Here is a 25149-nt window from a genome sequence, read left to right on the forward strand (position 1 = left end):
GTGTGACTTTTGGCTATTTCCCAAGCTGAAAATGCCGCTAAAAGGAACACGAATTTAGTCGAGAGAAGACATCGTGCGAAATGCGACGGACCGGCTGATGGCCATTCCAGAAAATGCGTTCCAGCAGTGCTTTCAGCAATGGCAGGAACGCTGGGAGAAGTGTATACATTACCAAGGAGACTACTTTGAAGGGGATTAGGGTTTTGTACCTCAAAGTCAATAAATTTATTTTTGCCGACCAAAGGTCCGATACTTTTTGAACAGACCTTGTATATATTATAAGTAGTCATGCAGTTTTGGGAAGAAAACAAATCAGTTCTTTGGTTTATATAAGCAAGCATTCGAGAGTGCAGCTTTTTACCTGTCTTAGCGAAGGCCACCAAAGACGGGAAGCTTCAAGGAACTATGCTACTTTGCCAGTCTATTACTTAGGTCATTGATTATAGTAAGGTATATTAGGAAATTTAAGTTCAAATCCAAAATATTTGATCAATAGTAGATAATAAAGCCAATGTCTTAAATCCAATTAAAAAAGAAAGTTTTTCTTTTGTGGCGTAGTGGACACTAGTATTGTTTTATTCTAAAGACACAGGAGAGCAGACTGTTAACCTCGAACCAGAAGAAAAACCAGCAAATACCGACTGAAAATCAAGGTGTAGTATATAAAATTCTGTGTACCTGCGCAAACAAAAAACATTACATAGGAGAAACAAAACAAAAAGAAAAGTAAAAACTAGACTGAAAGAACACATAGTGGACCTAAAATACAATAGAAAAATTCTGCATTTTACGACCATTGTACTATAAACAACTGTAATATAGATAAAGATAATGTAGAAATACTGCATAAAGAAAAATTAACATACAACAGGAAGTTTAAAGAAACCATAAAAATCATGAAAAGTAAAGACAGTATAAATAAAAACTTAAGTCTTAAAATAAACGAAAACTGGATTAATATATTATAAATAATTTTTATTTATTTATTTACTTATTTTTTATTTTTTTACTGTGAAAAGCAATTTCTCCTAGAAATAATTTTTCCAAGACAGATTTTGGTAAAAATCAAACCACAAGGTGGCAAACGTCATATGTGGCAACACTTGAGATACCAGCACAAAAGAAAAAATAAAAAGGGGGCGGAAACAGCTAAATATTTTTTGCAGTTGTGTTGTATCAAAATATGCGTAAAAGAGAAGGTTTTAGAAGATTTTAACCTTTTAATTTGTAATATATACTAGTTTATTTACAAAAGATTAAAGCAGATTTTACATGTTTTTAAATTATACAAAGTGTAACCAAAAGGTACATCTAAATATTGTTTATGTACTCATTGTTTTATGTAAATTCTCTACTATAATAAGTTAAAAAATACATATTGTATTTTTTAGTTGATTGAAGAGGGGCAAAGCCCAAAACGAGTACAAAACAATGTACCGTATAGACTCAACCAATGAAGGAATTTGATGGAAAACTTGCTATATGTCTCTGGAATAAAAACACAATACTAGTGTTTACTATGCCACAATTATAAAACAAGACACGGTTTCAAAAAAACAACAAATCAAAAAATTCTAAAAATATGTTTGTTTTTTTGGAAATTTAAGAAGTTTTATATTTGCATTTTAGTAAGCAATGCTTATCTTCAAAAACATTACAATAATTAAAAAAAAAAACCAGCTAGGCAACAGAATAGTTTTCATAATAAAATTTTAAAAATATGAAAAGCTTTTAACATTTCAATAATGAATATTTATGTAAAACTGATGAAATAAAATGTTAAGATTTTATAACTGAAATTGCTTACACAGTAGATTCCGCTTAACACTGATTCAATATAATACTGCCTGCCTAAAAAAAGTTCAGAATTTACACCAATTTAAATTATCGTGCCATTTCACTAATTCGTATATATGATTATTTTCAAACATAATCCAATCAGCAAAAGGTGGCAAAAAGGTGTACTTTCGTGTACTTTCTTTAAAGCTATGTTTGTTTGGTGCAATTTTGGGAAAAATATAACATCATGGATACCATAGGAAATATCAACTTCGCTTGGCAAGAATTAACTGATACATGCACAAATGAAGGGTGGAAGAAGTTATGGCTGAAGGTATCCAAGAATTCTCAACAAAAAAAGCCTATTGCTGTATCGTTAGGATGACTAAACTCAACCTAACGATACAACGACTAGGAGATGTAGACGAGCAGGATATTGAGGAGTTACTGCAGGTTTCTGGTGAGAGCCTTACCAACAATGACCTTCAAGAACTGGCAGAACATGGAATTCATTGAAACTGGAAAAGAGATTCTGAAATCAAAGAACCCAAGAAATTTCTCTACAGATTTCCTAGTAAAAGCTTGGTAAGATTGCTATAATTTGATCAACAATTTTGGTTAATGATCCAGATTTTGAAAGGAGTACAAAAGCAAAACGAGGTGTTTTGGATGTGATCTTCTGCTACCGACATTTGCTTAAGGAAAGAAAAGCGACAAATGAAACTTCAGGACTTTATTGCAAAAAACCAAGAATTTTAGAAAAGCAGGTCTTTTGTCACAAAAAATAAACTATTAATACAGAAAAAAGTGAACTAAATATATTATATATTTCTGTGTGCATGTGTTTAATATGTGTTATTTAACATATTATACAAATTAATATAAAAATATAACTTAAAGTAAAAATTTGTTTATTTTCAGTCGCGTGTTCCCTATCCCTATTTACTCTATGTTAAAATGACCTCGTTTAACGCTGTTTTGCTTAACGCTTTGTTGTCTAGGAACTTACTGTATTTCTACTTTATTTTATTACTGTATTTCTACTTTATTTTATTACTGTATTTTTACTTTATAGCAGGGTCTTACTGTATTTCTATTTTCAAAAACAATCATTCAAGAGATAATTGAGTGTGTAGTTAATAACTTACAGGTAAGGTTCTTCAATAAGTTCAATTTCAGTCTTATTTCTTTTAAAACATTAAGTACCACATAAAATATAACATTGGGCCATGCTCCTTTTTATGGACAAAACACAAATATGATTGCTATTCAATATACTAATAATAATTTTATCTGCATTGTTAAACAAGTTTTAGGCATGTTGTAGAATTGCAATGTGTGGCCTGTATGATTATCATGTTATGCCATCTTTTATGCTAATCAGGTTTTGAATTCAACAGAATTTCTACCATATACAAGGTTGCATAATTGGATCAATACAAATCAAAGAAAAATAAAAAGAAAATAGCTGAGATATTTAGTAATTATTCTTACTGTTTTGTGTTCACTGAAAAAAAAACCATTTCTTGAATATATTTGTTTTTGTGTTATGTATTTCCACGATATTGTAGTTATGTTCAATGTACAAGAAACATTAGAAAAGGCAAATTTTGCTTATATTTCATTTTATAGGAAAATAAAAAATAATTTTCCTATTAGTATTCTATCATAAAAAAATGTATTGGGTAAAGTGACATTTTCATTTTCCACAGACCATGCTCTAACTACTACTATTACATTTATATGGCTAGTTCATTGCTCCAAAGTAATGCAAATCACACATGTCAATGAATAGAGTGTTGCATTTCTGCAACATGGCCTAGGTGAATTCCTCTGTGTGCAAGATATTTGCAACACTTTGTGCTTAATGTGTTTCAAGGTTTCAAGGTTGTGTGTGCCTTTCCATAAAACCTTGACTTGCATGAAACCAGGGACAAAAGCAAAAAAAAGTTTCTATAGAACAGCTTCCAAAATCTTTAAAAAAAACTTTTTAAAAGACTAGACTAAAGATATAATAGATTGTCAAAATTGGACTTTTAAAGCTTTAACCATAGGGTTATAAACTGCAGAGAATCAAATTACTTGTAAATAACCAAAAAATGGTTAATTTAAAAGAAACAGCAAAATATTAAAATTTCTAACAAATTATTTTATCGAAATGTTGAAATTTTTCATAAAAGCTTTGTACTGATATTATATTTCTAAACTATTCCATTGCCTAGCTAATTGTGTTCTTGTTCATTTACAAGATTATTAAAATAACATCATTTGCTTCAAAACTGCCAGAACAAAAATATTAAAGCTTCTTAAGGCTTCAAAAACTAAAATAAAAAAAAAAAAGGTTCATTTTTTCAATTAGTTATTATTTATGGAGATGCAATATCTAAAATAAAAATTATTCAAAATAATTTATCTAAAGTTTTTTCTAAAACAAGTTTATTTAGCAACACTAAGAGTGGCAAATTTACAGCATATATGCATGAAACATTATAATAAAAAATTGAACTAGGTAATTTTTTAAAATTAAATGTCAATTTTGTTGATTTTTAAATCTTGATAAAAAAAAGGGGGGAAAAATAACCAATTATAACTGAAGATATTTAGTTTGACTCCAATTAACATTTCATTTCTATTTTCTCTTATATTCCTTGTAATTTAAAATATGAACAAAATGTAATTTTTTTTACAACTAGAATAAAAGCTTGTTAAATAGTTTCTAGAGTAAGTAAACATGCAAATTTAAAAAAAATTAAATAAAGTAATGCATGACAAAATAGATAAAAATTTATCAACCCTACAAAAGACAAATTATAAGCATAACATATATAGCAGATCAAATAAAAAAAAAAATAAAAAATAAATAAATATACATAGCTGAAGTTACTTTTTTGATAAATATAATAAATCTTCTTTAATACTAGTTTGTGTAAGATGTACACCACCTTCTGCTTCACCCCTAGGAGGGTCACGTAGAAATAGTATTGCAAGAATAATGGCTAATAAACCCAAAATTGGTGTTGCCTACAATACAAAAATGAAAAAATTTTAAAATTATTATTTTTCTATTTGCAAATATATTAAAAAACTTACTCTTAAGGCCCAGTACCAATGCCCAAATATATTGGCAATTTTAGCACCAACTATGTATCCTACACCACTAAAAAAAATACAACATAATCAAATACTTCATAAAAAACAAATTTTTACATATTTAAAGAAGTTAAAAACAGTTTAAGTTGAACAATATAAATTAAAGTTAGTGTAATTTTTAATAAATTTTAGCAAAAAAAAGAAAAAAAAAAAAGGAAGATTCTCCGGTTACAAGGAGGAAAAAGTTATAAAACTTACTAAATACATAAAGTACAACCTTTTTGTTAATTTGTAAAACAAAATAAACCAAACTGCAAACTTAACCATTGTAATAAGATATAATTAGATATGCAAGTGTTAACACACTAGGTTAGTGTACTACCCAGTTTGGTTTGCATTTGTGAAAATACAAACTAGGCACTGCATTAATACCTATTGTTGAAAAAGCTAGGTCGGCTACTTGCTTGTTAGTAAAACATGCATAAGAACCATAATCAGAAATAGCCAGAGAATCATTAAAATTGGAGGTCTTTGAAATAACAATTTGGTACTAGAAGTATTAAGCACAATTCTGAACTAAATTTAACAAGGAGAAAGAAAATTAAACAAATCCAAAAGAAAAGTTACAGAATGAAGTACTGTATATTTTCTTCTGGATTTCTTCTGATAGGCAACATTGATTACACTACTAGACTTCTCAAAACAAAATATGAGCATTTTCACAATACATGACTTCCTTAATTCATTCTGCTTCTGTTATCCTTTCCTTCTTGATTTTTTTAGTTTCTTAATGCCTCTCTATTATGCAAAGAGAATTATCATCATCATCAATCTACCAAAAGTACATTGTGTCAGAGTACTATCTAAAAAATGGAACTGAAAATTTAATTTTGATAAGTTAAAGAACAAAAATTCTACAGAATGACTATTGATAGCATGATATTTTTAAACTGATTCATGGGAAGCATGTAATTATATTGTCTGATTAGTTAATTTATTAAATTGACCAGACGTTATGAATAAAGATTTAAGAATAGGAAAGGTAACAATTTTTGACTTCTCTTATTCAAGATAAAAATACATTAATAATACAATTGCTTTGCTGGAGCCAGATGTTTTGTCCACTAAACTCAGGTTTTACTATGTATTTGTAATGTTGAAAAATATGTACTGTATATTTAAAATTTTAATATTTTTTCAACAATATACTGTTTATATTTCTTGATACAGTCAATATGAAAGCAATAATAATGTTTGAACCATAGCATTCAGCACAACTATGACCTGAATGAATCCAATTTTTGATGGAGTTTGCCAGCATGAGTGAACAATGAACGTGGGATGTTATAACTTGAACTATCCATAAGTCATGAGGACCCACATCAACTAAAATCTCTCTCACAATAACAGATGCTTCATCTGGCTAATTCCAAAATGAGGTTTATTCTAAGTTATGTAACTATTAAATATATATTTATATATAAATTTGTAAATTTTAATTAAAATTTTAAGAATACAAAAAAAAATAGTAGTTCAAATTGAATTTGCACTATAAAATTCAAAAACTTGTTTAGAAATAAAAATAATTTAAGTTTGAAGTTACATTTAATATTGAAAAAACAGATGTACCTTCCTACTGGTATAGCAAAATAAAAAAGTGCAAGCACTCTGGTTCGTATTGTTTTTGAAAATAAATCTGCGATGATTGTTGGTGCTACAGTAGAATAACTTGCTTCTCCAACGCCTACTAAAGCACGAAGTGCAAGGAACCATGGAAAATACTGAAATAGAGAAATTATATATTATACTATTTTATATTTATAAAATACATTTAAATTTTCCAAAAACGATTATGTTATGGATCAAGTGATTAATAGGGCATTATTCATAATGCCCAGCCATTATGAATAATGACTAAAATAGGCATGCAGTTTGATAAATGTTGATTATTCATAATGTCTGGTCAATTTAATAAATTAAAGCTACATTTCCTTTGAGCAATTTGTTTAAAAAAAATACTCCACTTTTTCATTTAGAATTATTTATTTTTTGTGAATTATTTCAAAGTATTTTAAAAAAGGCAATCTTTTAAAAGTAAGCACTATTAACAGTATTAATTAAACTACTATTAACGAAAATTATTATTAACAAATTCATACTTCAAACAAACAAATCAACTTACAGGAAACTTCTGGAATTTCATTTTTGGTATAAATTACATAAAAAATTAAAATGTTTTTTAGTTTATTTATTTGAGCAATTAAGATTTTTATGACATTTGGAATTACATAATTTTTTCTTTGTAGCATTTGAATCTATTAGATTTGCAACCAATTTTGCAGCAGAATCAACTATAGCTTTGGCCTCCAGAAATTGATGACATTCTTGGACATTCTCTAAGCAAAATTTCTGCACTTGGTACATCTCCAACAGAAATGAAGTTTTCTGGTTTCTGGAATATAATAGATTTAATATGCCATATTTGGTACCCAGTTTGTAAAAATTTTTATCTTTAACTGCAACAACAACAAACAATATTTTTTCCATCACTGTGGGCTCAATCTACATCTGGTACACTAATCCTTACCGTATCACCAACATTAGCTGTTGTGTATTTGGGATTCAATGTATCAATAATTTTTTTCTGCTTGTTTTTTAAGATTAAACAAAAGCCATCTCCGTTGTTTTAGACAGACTTCTTAGTTTTTCTTCTATTTTTGGGTCAACTGTTTGGACTTTTATCATCATTCACCAACTCTGTAATACTAATAACATCCTGGCTTAGATCTTTTTCATGTGAAGATGATGTAGATCTTTGAACTTCATCAGTTGATTATTTCATAATCAGTTGATAATTATCAAATAATCTTATTATAATATTTTCTTGGATGGTACCTGATCTTTCAGAGTTTGAGTAACTTTTACTTCATTGATAGTTTTAAAGAGTCTGTAGATCTTCCTCCATATTAATATTGGTCAACAATCTAGTGGGTATAAAATTCTTTAGTCCAACTTTTAACTTTGCTCCAAACATGGCCTCACAGGGACTGCAGTTTATACCAGTATGATGTGCTCTATTTGTTTTATCAGTTGTACAAAATGTAATCCTTCCGACCATTTGTTAGGATTGTTAGCCTTCAACCAAGGACTAAGCATATTTTCTACATCTTGATTACATCTTTCTACTGAACCCTGACTTTGTGAGTGCCTGGGCTTTCCATACATCATTTTTAACTCAGACCACACTACACATTTCTTTGATGACATTATTGGCAAAGTCTCTGCCATTATCGCTTTACAGAATACTTGTGCACCGAAAATTGTAAAAATGTCTAAAAGAACATGCGCTACATCTTCAGTCATTTTGGTTTTTAATGGTCGTAGTTGAATGAATTTAGTTACATGGTCTTGATACACGAGTATAAATTTATATTGCTCATTGGCTTGTGACTGCATATCTATAAGAGCAACCTGATATCTTGAGTTCATTTCATTACATAAAATTGGTTTAACTACCAAGCCTTTCTTAGATAACATTCTGCTTTTTCTGACAGATTTCATAAAAGTTCAAATAAATTATGGTCATCTCCCTTGTAACATTTTTATATTTCATACTTAATTCTTTTTCCATATGGTTTCTTCACCATGGCCAATAGCAATATGGACATCATGCAATATCTGAAATATTTCTTCAGTGTGAACATATTTAATCAAATTAGCTTCTTTTACAGGCACAATTCATTTTTCTATTTCTTCGATAGATACATCATCATATCTATGTAAATACAGATATTCTGGTAATTTAGAAGTAACTTTCATTTTTGACTCACTTTTTGACAATGATACAAAAAGCTGATTTTGTAAAAATTTGACTGTTCTAACCTTTTTGGACTGTTCTGCTATTAATTTAAATCAGTGGTTGTTGAAATGATTATTCATATCACTTAATAATTGCTCCATAATCATTACTTTTTTCAAAAGAAGAAAAACACTATTTTAAGAGAAAAGTAAAATTAAAATGTCACAAGATTAACTACTGGTCGCATAAATTTAAAATCAGATACTAAATGAAATACGCACGTGCAACTCAGAATGCTGATTGGCTAGTGTATGTTGGATGATTACTCCACAACGTATTACTATCACTTTGCTTGACTAGGTGATAGCAGTATTCATAATGACCAGTCAATTTGACAAATTATGTTATGTTAAACACCTGGAATTTATTACAATGCCCGATTTTGCTTGTTGTTATTCATAATGTCCATATTAATCACAGTCCATAAATAATTTTTAATGTATATATTTATATATAAAATCATGTTATTTTCAAAATTGTTTTATTTCATAAAAAAATTCAAAAATTAAAGTTATATATATATAAACTCACTCCTTTTGGTATAAAGGATCCCAATAATGTTGTGGCACTCCAAAAAGAAATACCACCAACAATTAGCCATTTTCGACTATATCGATCACCAAGATAACCAAATATTGGAGCAAAAATCATATAGCTACAAATGAACGAAGTTTGAATCAAGCCAGCATCTGCATCATTGAGATTATAAAACTTTTGAATTGCTATTAATACACCTGTAAATAAAAAGAATTATGAAAAAATCAAATTGAGAGTGTAAAAAATTATAAAGAATTTATTGGATTTGATTTTCCATTAGCATTAAACAATTATATAGTGAAAAGCTTGAGCTTTGCCTTCCAAATTTGGTATTTAAATAAAATATTTTAATATTTTTTCATAAAAATGCAAATTAATGTATAAAGTGTGTGGAAAATGAATATGCATGTGTGGAAATCACTTGTTAAACTAATTTTAAACAGATATATTTCTTCACTAAAGTTATGTCATATGTAATAATCATATTGACACAGACAACAAAATTTATATTATAATTTTGAAACAAAATTTCTAAAACTATTAGATAGAAATCAGAATATGGATGATCTGAAGTTTTAGTAATTTGAATGTATCAAAGATCATTTACTGTACAGTTTTCACCATCAGAGTTGAGAACACGTCAGTTCAAACAGTATACTTTATTGGAAAACAACATAAATTTTTCAAAATCAAAAAATATATAATAAAAAACATTTTCTAAAAACCAATCTAGATGGTATGACCTTTTATTGTTATTTTAATACTGACAGAAAGATCCTTATATGAAAAGTCCAGGTCTACTGTAAACTATCTTTTTCAATGGCTCAAGACTAAATGTTACAAGTGAAAAACTAAAAAAGTTGTAATTTACAAAAAACATGACACTTATTGGCAAATTGAATCACACCAGTTTGGAATAATATTTTTATTATATAAAGAATTTGATAGCATACTAAGCTAAAATTTGTTAGCAGAATGCACAGTTACTTTGTCATAAACAGATAGGTATGTAGGATTTTTGCTATCATTCATTTTCATAATTATATAGTAAACTATATTAAATTTTAATAATTAGAATTAAATTTTGATTTAGGTTAAATTAACTAAATAATATAAGATACCAAGCTAGAATCATGTAAATAAAATCCAACTTGATTTATTGTTTAACAGGCTACACTTTGGCTAATTAAATACATATATATAATTAGTTAATACTTGGATAAAGTTATATAAGTCTAAATTACATAACATTTATATATTTATTTAATTAACCAAAAAGTTAAGTTTGATAAAGTTGATAAAGTTTGATAAAAAAAATCTGATTTGATTAGTTATTTATTAAATTTTAATGATTAGAATTACTATGCAATTACTTTACACTGGGGCTTTGTCCATTTGTTCAAAAATTTCATAACAATTCATCAATTCTTGGTGCCACCATTTTTTTTTTGCAATGGAAAAACATGACAATTTTAAGCTAAGTATTTTACGATGCTATTCTCAACATAAATTGCATGCGAGTCTTGTTGGGCCTATATCTAGCACTTCGAAAATTTTCTAGGCAGCATTGGACGGACGGTTCGTATTCTCGTAACACTAATTTCTTCACACTTGAGTAATCCTTTAACTCGTCTCCNTATATCCCATGTAATTAGTATATTAGTATATCGCTATTAACCTATTTTGCGTTGAATTTTCATCGATGTTAAGCCTAACAAAAATTTTTTAAAATAATAATCGTCGCTATTGTAGCGCCACATCACTAGCGGACATTTGAAATTTGCCGACTAGGACGGTCGGTTAACCGAGGGGTCGGTTGATCGGGGGGCGGATAATCGAGGTTCTACTGTATTTGATTAATTCATGATTTCTGCAGATACTCCATTTTGAAAATGAAACCTCAAAGAAAAAGTAGCATGCAACTAACTGATCTACAGAATGCACAAGTTTTCAAAATTCCCTGAAATACCAATAATTTTGCCAATGCATGTATTTCAGTTTTAGTGACTGACATTTGAATTCCAACTTTATTTTCATTTCTACATATTTACTCTTTTTATATTTTGTCTAACGAAAAACTGATCACCAGTTAGTTTCTTCTGTTGATCATTTGGTTTTCTAACAATAAACAGAAATAAATTACCATAAAAAAAATGTAAGTACATTATTACATTATTATTACTTTTTCCCTTTCCTATCCTAATGTACCATACTTTAAGCATGCAGTTCAGTTTCATATTCAGATACTTGGGTATGCTCTAGTTGTGCTCTTTCTAAAGTGAAAAGCCACATACTTGAGATGAGATTTGAGTTGGATGTTTATAGTTTATCTAAATGTCTAATCTGTGCTGCTACAGCTGTATCGTTACATGTCTATAAAAAAACAAATTATTTGTAGTGTTAATAAACTTAAATCATGCAGAAAGCTAAAATAATCCCTTACTGAAATATGATAAGGAATAAATAGGTCCAAAAGCTTGAAAACTATTCTCTTTTAACATGTTTTCAAGGCTCTTAAAAAGAATGGTTCCAAATCACACTGCCCAGTTTATTAAATTGATAACATATGAGGCAGGTTTCTGATCTGGTAAACCTTATTGTAGACAAATCTAACAATTCATCAAAAATTGATACAAATGGAAACAAATACTTATTACATTCAACCAAACCTAAGGTATTAGAAATGATCAGAACTAACAGAGTAAGATCTTGCAGTGGCATATCCAGAGAAAAAGAAAAAACTAGAAAATTTTCAAAAAAGCTTTTCTTAATTAAAATTCATTTTTTTAAATTTTGTCAGGTCTATTTCTTTACTACTAATGAATTAGTGGCCACATAGTGGAAATTATTGAATTTTTAATGTAAGTTCTTTGATCCATTCAACTTTGCTCCCAAAATTAAATTCTGTGTGTGCTACTGAGTTCTTAAGATTTACAATATAATTCTTAATCTTAAAAACTAGTACAAACTTTTAAAATTTTAAAAATTTAAAGTTTTTTCTTGTTCTCAAAGAATACAGCATAAAAACATTAAGATTTACTATAAATCTCTGAAAAAAAATGTTTAACCCCAAAAGATGCCATTAAAATTGTCTTATGTACAGTACATCCAACTTAATATTCTATCTTTCAGTCAAATAGCCTTCCTAACATTTAATTATTATAATTTATCTATAAAAAGAAAATTAAACAAAACTGACAGTCTATTTTAATCCTTTATTCTAATCAATTTTGTTAAATAAGCTAAATATTGAATAGCAACAAAAAATTTTAAATTTAATTCATATGTATAGATATAAAATATATTCTTTCAAAGTATTTGCTATTTTATCAATGATAAAATAGGAAAATAACTTTAAAAAATGAAAAAGTTCTTTAATAGACTAATGCTTTCGGCTAGTTTTACTAGAACCATCAAGCTTCAAATCCAGTTTAAATACAAGTCAATGCAATGCAGCACTTACAAAATATTAGCACAGGGCTTCTTAGAGTCACAATCACAACCCCTTTGGGGTCACATAATTGAATATAGGGTGTCACAAAACATTTGACTACATACATACATACATACAAGAATACATTTGACTACAGTAAAATTTTGTAATACATATTTATGAAAAGCACCATTTTCATAATTGTCAATTAAAAAATCAAAATATTAGTTAACTTTGAAAATACCAAAAGATGGCCTGAGCATTCAGTATCAAATATTTAGCCAAGATTTAATTCTTTATTTAAAAATAAAAACAAATTCATCTGGCTTACATTGGCTTACAGATTTGTTTTTGTCTTTAAAGCACATGGTAATAAATGATAAAATAATATGTAAACAAAAAACAGTTTTGGAATAAATTGTTATAAGATTTAATATCACTAAATAATTATTTATATACCTATGAAACAAATTTTCTCTGGTAAAAAAAAAAAAGTGTTAAATGGAGAAGTTTAAGCTATGCATTACAACAAATTTTTGTCAGATGTTTATATTCTGTCAGTTTGTAAGCTGGATTTAAAGCCTAGTGATAGATATTAAAAAAAAAAAAAGGTAGCTGAAAAAGTTAACTTATTAAAAAGGTGTTTTCTATTACATTTCTTATCATTTACAGCAGTATAAGTTTACATAATACGATACTACCCATGTGACTAAATGAAATCAATTCCTTTATATTTTCTAAGTGAAAAAAGTGGTATACAACTGAACATCCACAAATAATTAAATATCCATATACCACATATCTAATAACTAACATACTAATAAATAAATTTTTTAATAATTACAGGATTAAATAAACCCAAAAACATCTTTAACACAAATTAAATTTATAGTTTTAAGTAGCATAAGACTAATATATCAACAATAGTCTTGAAAAAAAAAATTAAATTTTAACACTTGCATGTAACTTTTGCATTTATTTTACATAATCTATAATTCTGGTTGACTACAGCAATAGTATTACAACTCAAGCACAGGCCCCTCCCTTGATAATGAAAAAGTTAATAAAAATGCTAAATATAGGAAAAATATAAACAGCACACCTCAACCTTAAAAGTACAATTCCAGAATAGTTTAATGTAGATAAAACACAAACGTTTTTTACCTATCTACAAATGAAATCATCTTCAGGTTAAATCATTCTCAAATGGAATGCAGAAAATGGAACATTATACATTTTTTCAAATAACCTTAAGAAACAAGAATTAAAAAAAAAAATTTTTTTTTAATTTTTTTAAAAATAGACTGTTCTTGTTGGTATAAAGATTGCAATGCATAAGATAATTGTTGTTCATCTTTGCAATTGATGCAACTTTTCAAATTTAAATACCTTGAGAGCTTCTAGTCTCCTGATTTAGTCATCATGCTTAGATCGCTGTATAAATAGAAGCTTTGTCTAGATAGGCTTGAACATTGTTGTCCATGGTGTACCTGACTAGGGCGGTGTTGTATTCTCTTTTATCAATATCATTTGTGTTCAGCAAGCCTTAGTTTAGTGATCGCGTGATGGTGCTGATGTACTCAAGATCACATTCAAATCTATTTTCTCTCAACAGAATCCTATAAACTCCTGGTACCCCAAGATCATCGGTGTTATCTTTTCCATTTGAGGATATTACAGATAGATTAACGTATAAACATGTTCCCACTATCACCTTTCCAACGGGCAATTTCTTTATATAAGCTTCCCATGTTATGGTTATAATCAGCACTTTTTTGTCATAGAATGCAATGGAACAGCGTTCCACCACCTTTTTTCGATATATTTTAAAGATTTTAAGAGAATTTTTGAAAATTTGATGTTTGGGATGAATTGAATCGTTCTGTTGAGAATAGAAGATCGGCAACAAAATTATTAAGACAGTTCTGCTCGTGTGCTGAATCTTGTGTACGATGCATGTAATATATTTTTAGTAATGAGATGAGCATTCCACCACCTTTTTTCCCCAAAAAAAGCACTGGTTATAATCTAGAACAATGTGGCACTTGCGAGTGTTCCCAATCTGCAATGCATTGTTAGTGGGTGTAGAACAAGTATCCCTGTTGGAATAAGCATTAGCTAATTTACAAATAAGATGCTTTTGGTAACAATGTTTTATAGCTATATCTTACAGTGTGTAAAGGCAGTGTTTGAACTATAGGAAAAATAATCTATTATATATTAAAAGCAAAAATTCATTGAAATGTATAGTGATTTACAATAAATTTAAACTTGTGCCACCTTTAAGTTAGATCTGGTTATACTACTGAACTCTAGTTAATAATAGTTGAAAAGAGATTTTGTAAAAAGAGGGAAAAGCTATATTTTAATCTTGATAACTATTTAAATGTTTATATAAATTTTATATAAAACATTTTTAAAGTTTTATCACATACATTATACAATAAACAAACTTTTATATATAAAAATTTGAAACTAAAATTTTAATTATTTTTATAGATAAAAAAAAAAAAAAAAATCACTTTGTACAAAGTTTGATATATTAAAAAAAGGGATTGTTCTCTAATTTGATTAAAAACATTTATTAAAATAATTATTATTAAAAGAATCAGAATATAAAGCTGAAAATTAAAAAATGGAAGTAAATAACTCAATCTTATTAATTAATACCTTAAAACCTTCCTTTATTATGACCTAATTTATTTCAAAGCAATTGCAAAATAAAAACTTAACTCTATAGATTTTTAGAAATTAAATTAAATGTATACTGTACAGTATCATTAAATATCAATATAAAACTGATAAATCATTGGCTTTATTAAAAACAATACATAGGCAAAGAGAAAGTATATCTTACCAGCAACAGTATATCTATCCATATAATTTATTAAATTGATAAAACAGAGAATGGCAATAGAAGCAAAAGCGAGTTTTTTATTCCCTGCCACATTACCAAAACTGCTAGATATTTGTCTTCTCGTCGAATCAACTATTTCCGTAGGAGGCATTTCGTACAAATTATTCTCGCTTCTCCCACCTTCATCGATGTTATGTGAGCTCTGCATGTTTATCAATTTGACAACATTACTATTAACTTCTAATTGAGACATACAGTATGGAACTTTAAACTATGTGATAATCCGATATCATTCACACCAACGGCAGCGCGATAACAATCGGTCAACTTGCATAAATCACATATTGTAGTGTGTTCTTTTAATAAGGGCTTGCCATTGAACGAATCTAGAAAATCTTCTCATTTTTGACCAATGAGAAATCGTAATCAAATGCCCGTAGGAAGTATTGTATACTTATGCATGTAATTATGAAATACAGTATTGTATTAATGCAATTTGTTTATTTGATCGTGTCGATAAAATAGAAAAAATTATTATGCAAATTTTAATATTAATTTTTATATTTTAACATAATGCATAATGACTGTAACTCGTTAATTTAAAAAATAATAATAGTTTTTAAAATATGTCGATAATTTTAAATATTTAAACCTATAAAACCTATAAAAAAACACATGTAAATTTATTGTTCAAGCAATTTTAAATTTTATAAATAGTGGAATAATTTAGTTATATATGGAATTCTGTTTAATAGCCGGTTGGCCGAGCGGTTTAGATGGCAGCCTACCGCTCAGAGCGACCTGGGCTCGAATCCAGGTGGGTCGAAAGATTCTTATGGTTGTCCGTCCCTCACCGTCAGGCCTCCTCGTTGTGAGCCTGGCCGAACCCGTAATGGGCTTGCTAAAAGTGGATCTTTTAGTGCCCACGGGGCGGAAATAGTTAAAAATAAATTTTAAATTTTCATTTTAATTTGCAAATTCTATTTTATGACTGCGCTAAAATATACAGTAACTTTGAACAACGGCGCCTGTTATCTATGGGGCGGCTTGATTTGAATAAAATTAAAATAAATTTAAGCTGCAGTACTGTATATCAAATGTTTTTATGGACATTTTTTACCTCTGTCAACTATATCAAAATGTCGTAAAACATGCCAGTAGACTTTCGTGGGTTTTTTTAAATTAATTAATTAAAGCTCTTCCCGCCCTGTGGGCACTAAAAGGGCCTCTTTTAACAAGACCATTATGGGTACGGCGAGATCCAAAATGGAGTGATGGGGGACGGGGCCAGACTTATCCAAACGGACCACTCCCAAAAAATTCCTGATTTGATCCCGGGTCCCCCAGAGCGGTAGGCTGCCACCTTGACCTCTCGGCCATCCGGCCGTTAATTCATGGATTGGGTTAGGTTATGAATTTATTCGCAATCAGTATTGGTAAGAGTTGTCCAAATATCTGTAACACTCAAGCAGTTAACAGTCCGAAACCGGTCCTGACATGACTGAATTATTGTCGAAGTTGTCATTTACAGAAACGAATATTTTATAATGATACGATAATAAAAATTAGAATACCTGTTAATCTAAGTACTCTAGTATAAATAATGAAATCTGTATCCTTAATGTGTTTAACAGGTTCTCAATCTTCGTTCGGATTAGTTTTATCTCGACATATAACTTACTTTATTAAATATGCTAGTGTTGAATTGATCCTGACGTCGTAATAGAACTAAACAGTCCGTCCGTTTTATCAAACAACTTATTAATTAAATTAAATCCTGAGAGTTTAAGAATAAGTCGTGTTTAAAATATGTTGATGTCATTCCGTTGTTGACAGTTCTGGTACAGTATTAGTCTGTTGAATTTACATAGATTATTCAATGTTAATGAACTTGGCTGTAGATATTACTAATCATACTGATATTAAAATGTTGACAATTTAATGACTGGCTGGCTAAAGCATGCTTGCTGTTTGGGAGACTCCTGGGCCGTGTTCAATGACGCAGAATTCTGAGCGGCTTATTGAGAGGAGCTAAGAATGTTCTGAGCATTATTAAACAGGGGCGTGCCGTGACATTTGATGATAGGGACGCTATGTTTCTGTAAGAAGCCGACATCCAGGGGCAATCAGTCAATCGCAAGTCAGTGATGATCTAGGGTCCATTCGTATCGTTTATTCGATAAGCCAGTAAAAACCGTAGACTTCTTTAAATGCATTTTTAATATCACAATTACATTCCGAATTGCTAGCCACGATATAAGGGCTACAATTAAAAATAAAATAATAAAAACTTACTTTGTGAAATAAAATATGTGGTGGATGTACTGGTGTGAAATGTTCAACGCGGACAGGTAAACACATACACGTTTTACCAATTAAACGAGTTTAATTTCGCGCTGAATTTGAAATATATACACAGAATAGGTTCGGATTCCCGCTGTTCTTCAATCGGTTCCACAATCTTGAGTGACCAAGTATATCAATACACCGGTAGTTAATTTCTCAATAACTACCTCCCGACAATTTATTTGCACGCGTAAACCTTAACCTAACTTAAACTAAAAATAGAAAAAGTAGAAAAGGAAATGAGAAGAATTAAAGGACAGGAGGGTAGCCAATTTTCCATTTGGTTCTCCACCGTTCCTCGTCTCGACTTCTCTTTCTCGTCTGTTCTCCTATTAGAACAACTCGGGTCCGTTTTAGGGTTTTTTCTCTATAATCGTCGACCGGATTCTTCTACCGATCCGCTTCTTACGACATCCTTCTGCAGCGCTTCTCGACTTTCCGTTCAAGAGCCTGCTGCCACTCGTCTGTCTCTCTCCGAGTCCGGCCTAAGAATGCTTCTAGAAACTCTTCCTTTTCCCCTCCAGCCTCGTTTCTCCTTTTGTTCTAACACTACCCCATGATGGGTTAGATATGAGGCGAGTTCTCGGAAGTCCAAGACAAAGGAACACAGAAATCGGAAAGAAGGAAAATTCTAGAATTTAAATTAAACTAAAACTATACAGACTAACAATAATAATAAGAATAATAAAAACAGGGGTACTGTACATACAAAATATTCTTCAAGTATATGAATATACTTTTAAAGAAAATTATAATTAAATATAGCTTTGCAAAGAAACGTACATAAAAATATAAAATATTCTTTACTTTTTAAATCTTAAAACAATGCACTTAGTCAAATAGCTCCCTACGAGTGGCTAATGGATGAAATCGAAGACGGTTTCAGAGCGTGCATACACGCGAACTGCCAAATCCCGAGGGTGCCGATACCGGTCAATGTCAAATACAGTACCTCTTTCGTCGCATCATTAGTATATCTCAAAGGACGCGACAGGGCTGTTGTAGATTTTAAACGTTTCTCACCATAGCTGTAAAAATCTAAATATGTTAAACTTAATAGTCATTTGTTTTCTAACTAATTCGTTTTAGGACCAGGTGTTGTCCACGAAAATTTCCAAAATTTACAACTTTTCGGTCACTCTCGTTGAATTGGAAAAATTTCTGTCTTTATTACATCTAATACAGTATTTCGAAGAAATCAGTCCCCACTGACTCGGCTATAGATTGGGTCGGTTAAGCTTTTGTTTAAGTAATATTCCGGCTCTCATCAGAGTTTTGTTTACGTCCCTAATTCCCTAATCGCTTAATTATTTAACTACAGTACTTCTTAAGTAGAAATAAGTAGAAACCGGTTACTTCGTACTCGAATATTTGTAGTCTGGGGAAAAAAGTGGAAAGACAAATTTTTACGACAAACGGATACATAAATCGTAAATTTAAGGAAAATAAATTCTGGAGCTTTTTCCGTACCTCGCGCATCTCTCTCATTCATTAAATTTAGTTGTAAATGATGCTGTCGAAGTAACGGTTAAGTTTTTAACATTATACAAGAATTTTACACGTTTTTATCTACATCCCCTTAAAGATGGGACGTACGAAATCGTAATATCACCGGTTTAACGTCGAAATCCGTGAGTAATATAAAATCGGAGAGCGGAATAAATATATCAAATATTTTAATGGATTTTTTAACTCCCGTCAACTATACAGAACTATGGTAAAAACATACCAGTAAATTCTTATCGGTTGCGTTAAGTTATAAATCTACTCGTTATTCACGTAATCGGCCAAATATCTAGCGGGTGGGCGGCTAACAGCCCAGAACCGGTCCCGGATAGAATTGGAAGCGTTATATGTGTAGCATCAACTCGAGGTCGTAAGGCTTCCACCGGCTAAACCGGGTGAGGTTGGTGCTCTGTAAAGCGCGTGCGCAAATCTGGCTTTTTGGAATCTGACAATACAGAGATTCCAATCCGCCACTAATATTCGAATATACAATAGCAATCTTATTTTTTCTCACGTGTAGTATAGAAATTTGTAATAAGATACATAATGCGGTTATAATAAAATATTGTGCGACTATTTTCATATAATTAAAATTAATATGTATTTAGTTTTTATAAAATACAAGGGAAGCGGCACTTCCACCGCTTCTAATGACGGCACGCCACTGTAATATTGAACAATTGTTCTTAGCCGTACAACTAGGAAAACTAACGGACGAACATAAAATAAAATAAATATAGTAAAATAGCAACTTCTTTATCTTAAAAATTAAGTTATTTAATCCAGCACGAGCAGTCGTAAGCGTAAAATTCTTCAAAGCAGAGACGGAGTGACATCACTAAGCACAAAAAGTCTACTAAAGGTAGTTTGAGTAAATGAATAAAAATTCTTACAGTATGCAGAATCAGAATTACTAAGAATATCGTCCAAATCGTGGCAAACCTGACTAATGAGTAAGTCAGAATTCTGCGTTACTGAACACGGCGTCGGTAGGATCCTCAGAAATGTTCATATTTCGTCTGGATAGCGATAGATAGAAATCGAATATCACCGTCCACAATATCCATCGGAAGCTTATAGAAATTGCGATAGTCAAGAATAGAGAGCGATTTAGCACCCACGACCCTATATAATATGCCCTCGTTCCTTACCACCCGGTTGCCTCTATTGTGGGCCAGGCCGAATCCGAATGGCAGGGCAAAAACCCTGACAGAAAAGAAATATATAAAATAAAATATTTAATCAATGATAATGTCAAAACAGAAATGACAAACAGCTCATGTGGCACTTATTTTTCTGACTATCGCGATATTTTATCAAAAAATTTCTCCAAATTAATCATATTTAAAAGTAACATGAAAACAGATTATCAGTTATTACTTATCTTAGCGAGATATGTTATATGTTATTGTTACTACATTATGAAAAATTAATTTAGGTAAAATTCTTTCTTGTTGTCTTATACAGTTTATCTTTTAGTTTAAAATACTGCTTATTATACTTCAATATGAGGCTACAGTAATCAACGAAATCATAAAATCTGATTTTTAAAAATACATCTTTAAATCTTTAGGATCTAATTAAAAGCCTGTTAGCACGTATCGACCCAGTATTTTTTATCGGACTTTCTTTGTACGCTCGTATATTCCCAGCAATGGCGTAGCATGGGTGTCAGCCGCCCGGGGCAAAGGAAAATTTCGCCGCCCCCTTATTTAGGTATCTCAATTTAAAAAACTAAAATTCAGTTTCGTCACAGAATAAGTAATGAAAAATTTCGTGCTAGTGTACTTTTTTAAAATCGCTGACCCGGACGGCAGGTGAAGTTTGTTCGAACAGAAGTTCCTGACGTATGCTTATGTCAATTTGCAATGCGAAGAATAATGTGCAGTGCATGCCGGTTCAGTTAGCGATTACGGAGAATTGGGTAGGAGTAACGTAAGCAACCTAGATGACTTAGCTGTATTGGACATTAAAGGTGTATATGAATACGAATAATTCGAACAAGCATAAAAAAAAAGTCAACAGGTTGTGCATGAAATCCCGGACTGTCCGGATGATGACACTTTTCGTGCTCATTTCAATCGGTCCGAATCGTAATGTGCGACGAAAATATGTGATGAAATGGTTCAAGTTTTTACAAGATATTATTATTATTTATTGTGAAATTTTGCCGCCCCCTAAAAACGTAATTTTTCCGCCCCTAAAAATTAATTTTGCCGTCCCCTAAAACGTAATTTTGCCCACCTAAAAAGTAATTTGTCGCCCCCAAAACGTAATTTTCGCCTCTAAAAAGTGCCGTCCGGGGCGGACCGCCCCTGACGCCCCCACTACGCTACGCCACTGGTTCCCAGCCTAAAACGTGAGTCTACCGCTACAAAATCGAATTCTGGCGAGCAACCCTAGAAACTGTTCATAGGGAGTCCCGGATTAGGTCCCATCCCTCACTACTCTGTCGCTTTCATTATGGGTCTGGTCAAACCCATCATGTGTATGAAAAAGAAGTCCTCTTAGTGCACACAGAGCCAAAACAGCCAAAATGAAAAAAAGCATTAATTATTTATTTCTGTTGAATTTGAATATTAATTAATACTTATCGTTAAGCATCGGGGCTTAACGATAAGTATTAATGTTATATGACTCGTGACTCCAAGTGCGTATATCTCATTAATAGGGAATACGTAATACTGAGCTGACTAACAATCAGCTGAGCTAGCAGTAGATTTACATTTATTGAACATTTTACGCCCATTATTTTAAAAATTCTGAAAGTTGGCATATTATTCTTATAATGAGCTGAAATGAAACAAAACACTAAAATTGAATGCACTTCGATATTTAGTTCATTATTCTTTTTACTACTTTCTATTACGTTCTGGATCTGCCAGTAATCGTTATCTGATGTAAATGTCCGATTTATCAGTCAATAGTATTTGGATAGGATCTTAGTTGTTATTGAAGTTATTTTAAATCAGAATTAAGAAGTAGATACAAAAACGTAATGATAAACTATCAAAGCTGTTTTTGAACTTTGCTATCACTATCAGCCTAGTTATGACTTATTATTTTGAATTCTGAATGCTATCAGAACATTAATAATTTTTTTATGAATCTATTCTGTAAAATATTTAGCTTAAATCGTCAAAAACGTTTTTCTTCATTTAAAAAAAAGCACTTTTTTTAAACTCTTTCCTTCCTGTGGGCACTAAGAGGGCCTCTTTATGGAAGTCCATTATGGGTTCAGCCAGATCCACAATGGGGCTGCCGGGTGGTGAGGGACGGGGCCCGACATATCCGAACGGACCACCTCCCGAAAAATTTCTGAGGATTTTTCGGCCCGTTCGGATTCGAACCCGGATCCCCCAGAGCGGTAGGTTGCCACCTTGACCGCTCGGACATCCGGCCGCTGAAAAAAAGGGAAGCACTATGAATTGTCACGAAAGTTTTGCTATGTTTATATTGGGAATAAGGAAGCGAGTCTCTACTTTTTATATAAAAAGGTACTAAATATTTTAATCCATTTATTGACAATGCCGTTTATTTTTAATATATATGAATTTCCTTTGGATCATTCTTTTATAATGTTTCGTAAAGTGTATATTGTTCAAAAATTTTAAAGTTTTTTGGTTGTGACCAGGTAAAATGGTTTATATAAGACCCGTTGACCGATGCTCATGTACCGGTACAATATATAAGTAATACGTCAGAGAAGACAAAATTATTACGTATATAAATGTTAAGATCGAAAAGCAATCCTAACATTTATATACTCAAGTGGAGTAAATGTAAACGCCAAGTGGGGTTGAAACGCAATTTCAATGCTGTAGACAGTTTCTCAACACGTGTGAGCCAATGACTATATACTACAAGGATAGCCAGATCCCTATTCTACAATGTTAGCCAGGAATGGCAAGTTAGTGACGTCAGCACGAGTCCTGACCTCTCTGTTTACATAGAGCAGGGTGTGCACGTGTTTAGTTTTCGCTTTTAATATTCGTCCAATTTTGTGATTAACGAAGTGATTTATTTTAATATTTCTGTAATTGTTTTATTTGACTAAGTTTTTTATAAGGTAAGATGATTTAAATATAAGTCATTAAATATTTAAAGCTATATTTTTATGTTAGGTGAAGAACAAAATGCTGAGTACTAGGTGTGCTGTGTATGGTTGCAATAATAACCTTCTTTTTTCAAATTGGAAGCAACCTGTTTACATCGGGTTTGATCAAAAAATGACAAGAGAAATACTTTTAAAATTAATAGCAGAACTTTATTTACTATCGTATAATGTAGTAGCTTGCGTCAGTGACTGTAGTTGCAGTAACATAAGTTTATGGAAAGAATTGAATGTGAATATCAATGAAACGTTTATTATGAATCAATTATTATTATCAATGAAACGTATATTAGAGATATAAATATGTGGTTCGACATTTTTAATAGCTATGCACCAAAAGGTTCTGTTCCAAGCAAAAATGGATATGGTGTAGACTTGGAATTACAAGAAGAACATTTAAATAAAATGATAAAAATAATCTCAACAATGAGAGCAAGTGGAAAAAATGCCCTCCAAATTTTCCAGAAAGGAATGATAATCTCAATGAAATCGCTAATTGATCTTTTTCAAGATATGAAATCGACTTTTGATATAAAATACATCTGCACTTAAATCAAGATTGTCTGGAAAATTTTTTTTTTTCAAATTAGAAGCCGGGGTCCTAATGAACATCCAAGCCCATTAAATGCTATATATAGGATTAGATTGATTATTTTAGGTAAGAATCCTGGTATTTTAGAGTCAAAAGTAAATACTACAGATCGAAGACAAGAGGAATATATTATACCCAAAGTTTTAGAGAAAGCACATGTAGAAGTATCAAGTGAAAATACAGACCAATATACTGAATGTAAAACTACTTTTTCTTCAAATAAATCTTCAGGAAACTCTACATGCAATCTAGACTTTAACACAATCTCTGAAGAAACTTCCTACGATGCTCTCGAGTATATAGCAGGATATTTTGCCTATAAATATAAAGAAAAATACCCAAACTTAATTAATTCCACTAACAAAATTAAAAATCATTACAACTATAGCATTCCGTCATGGGTGCAACATTTATCTTATGGAGGGCTTATTAAACCTACTGATGAATGGCTAGCAAAAATTATAGAATGGAATAAATATTTCGAAATATATCACGATGAATCGTATAAAAAAGGCCCCGGAGTTGTACAGAATTAGTCAGTGGAAACAGTTTTACCTTTTACTTTAATAAAAGATTTTTGTAAATTAAGAACTATAATAAGAATTAATTATAGAAATCTTAAACAAGAAAACTATAAAATATTGAAAAGAATGCCTTCTGAAAATGGTGATTGTCGAAAAAAAATTAAAAAGTTAAGTAAGATAATCACATAATAAAAAATATAGCTCATTAATTTGTTAAATAAATATTAGACAAAAGACTTGTAAATTTATTGACGTACAGTACACTTATTAAATCCGAAAATTCTACAGTAGTTTACATTTAGTAGTAATTTAATAATTAATTAAGAAATGATTTAATATTTTATCGTATTTTGTTATTTGAAAGATCTGTCATGTTGAAGTAGAGGGCTTGCTGTGACGTCACATAGATCCAAGGTCACGCTAACAAATATACGGGATCTGGCTATCCTTGTAGTTTAAAGTCCTTGCGTGTGAGCAAGTTTAATTTCCGTATTATCAAAATTTTTAAAAGT

General features: G+C 30.5%; 1 protein-coding gene across 1 annotated transcript in view; it reads right to left on the reverse strand.

The window, feature by feature from the left end:
• LOC111618324 (protein spinster homolog 1-like) overlaps positions 1-15977 on the reverse strand; it is a 41915-nt gene extending 25938 nt beyond the window's left edge. Inside the window, exons 1-5 of the mRNA XM_023359823.1 lie at positions 15556-15977; positions 9260-9462; positions 6499-6650; positions 4870-4936; positions 4664-4800 (exon numbers count right to left, since the gene is read on the reverse strand). Of these exons, the coding sequence (XP_023215591.1) occupies positions 4664-4800; positions 4870-4936; positions 6499-6650; positions 9260-9462; positions 15556-15808 (812 nt within the window). The 5' untranslated portion in view covers positions 15809-15977. The remainder of the gene's footprint in view (positions 1-4663; positions 4801-4869; positions 4937-6498; positions 6651-9259; positions 9463-15555) is intronic.
• Between the last annotated feature and the right edge of the window lie 9172 nt (positions 15978-25149).

Source organism: Centruroides sculpturatus, unplaced genomic scaffold (assembly GCF_000671375.1).
Source record: "Centruroides sculpturatus isolate CEXI.00-Female unplaced genomic scaffold, Cexi_2.0 scaffold92, whole genome shotgun sequence".
Lineage (NCBI taxonomy): Eukaryota > Metazoa > Arthropoda > Arachnida > Scorpiones > Buthidae > Centruroides > Centruroides sculpturatus.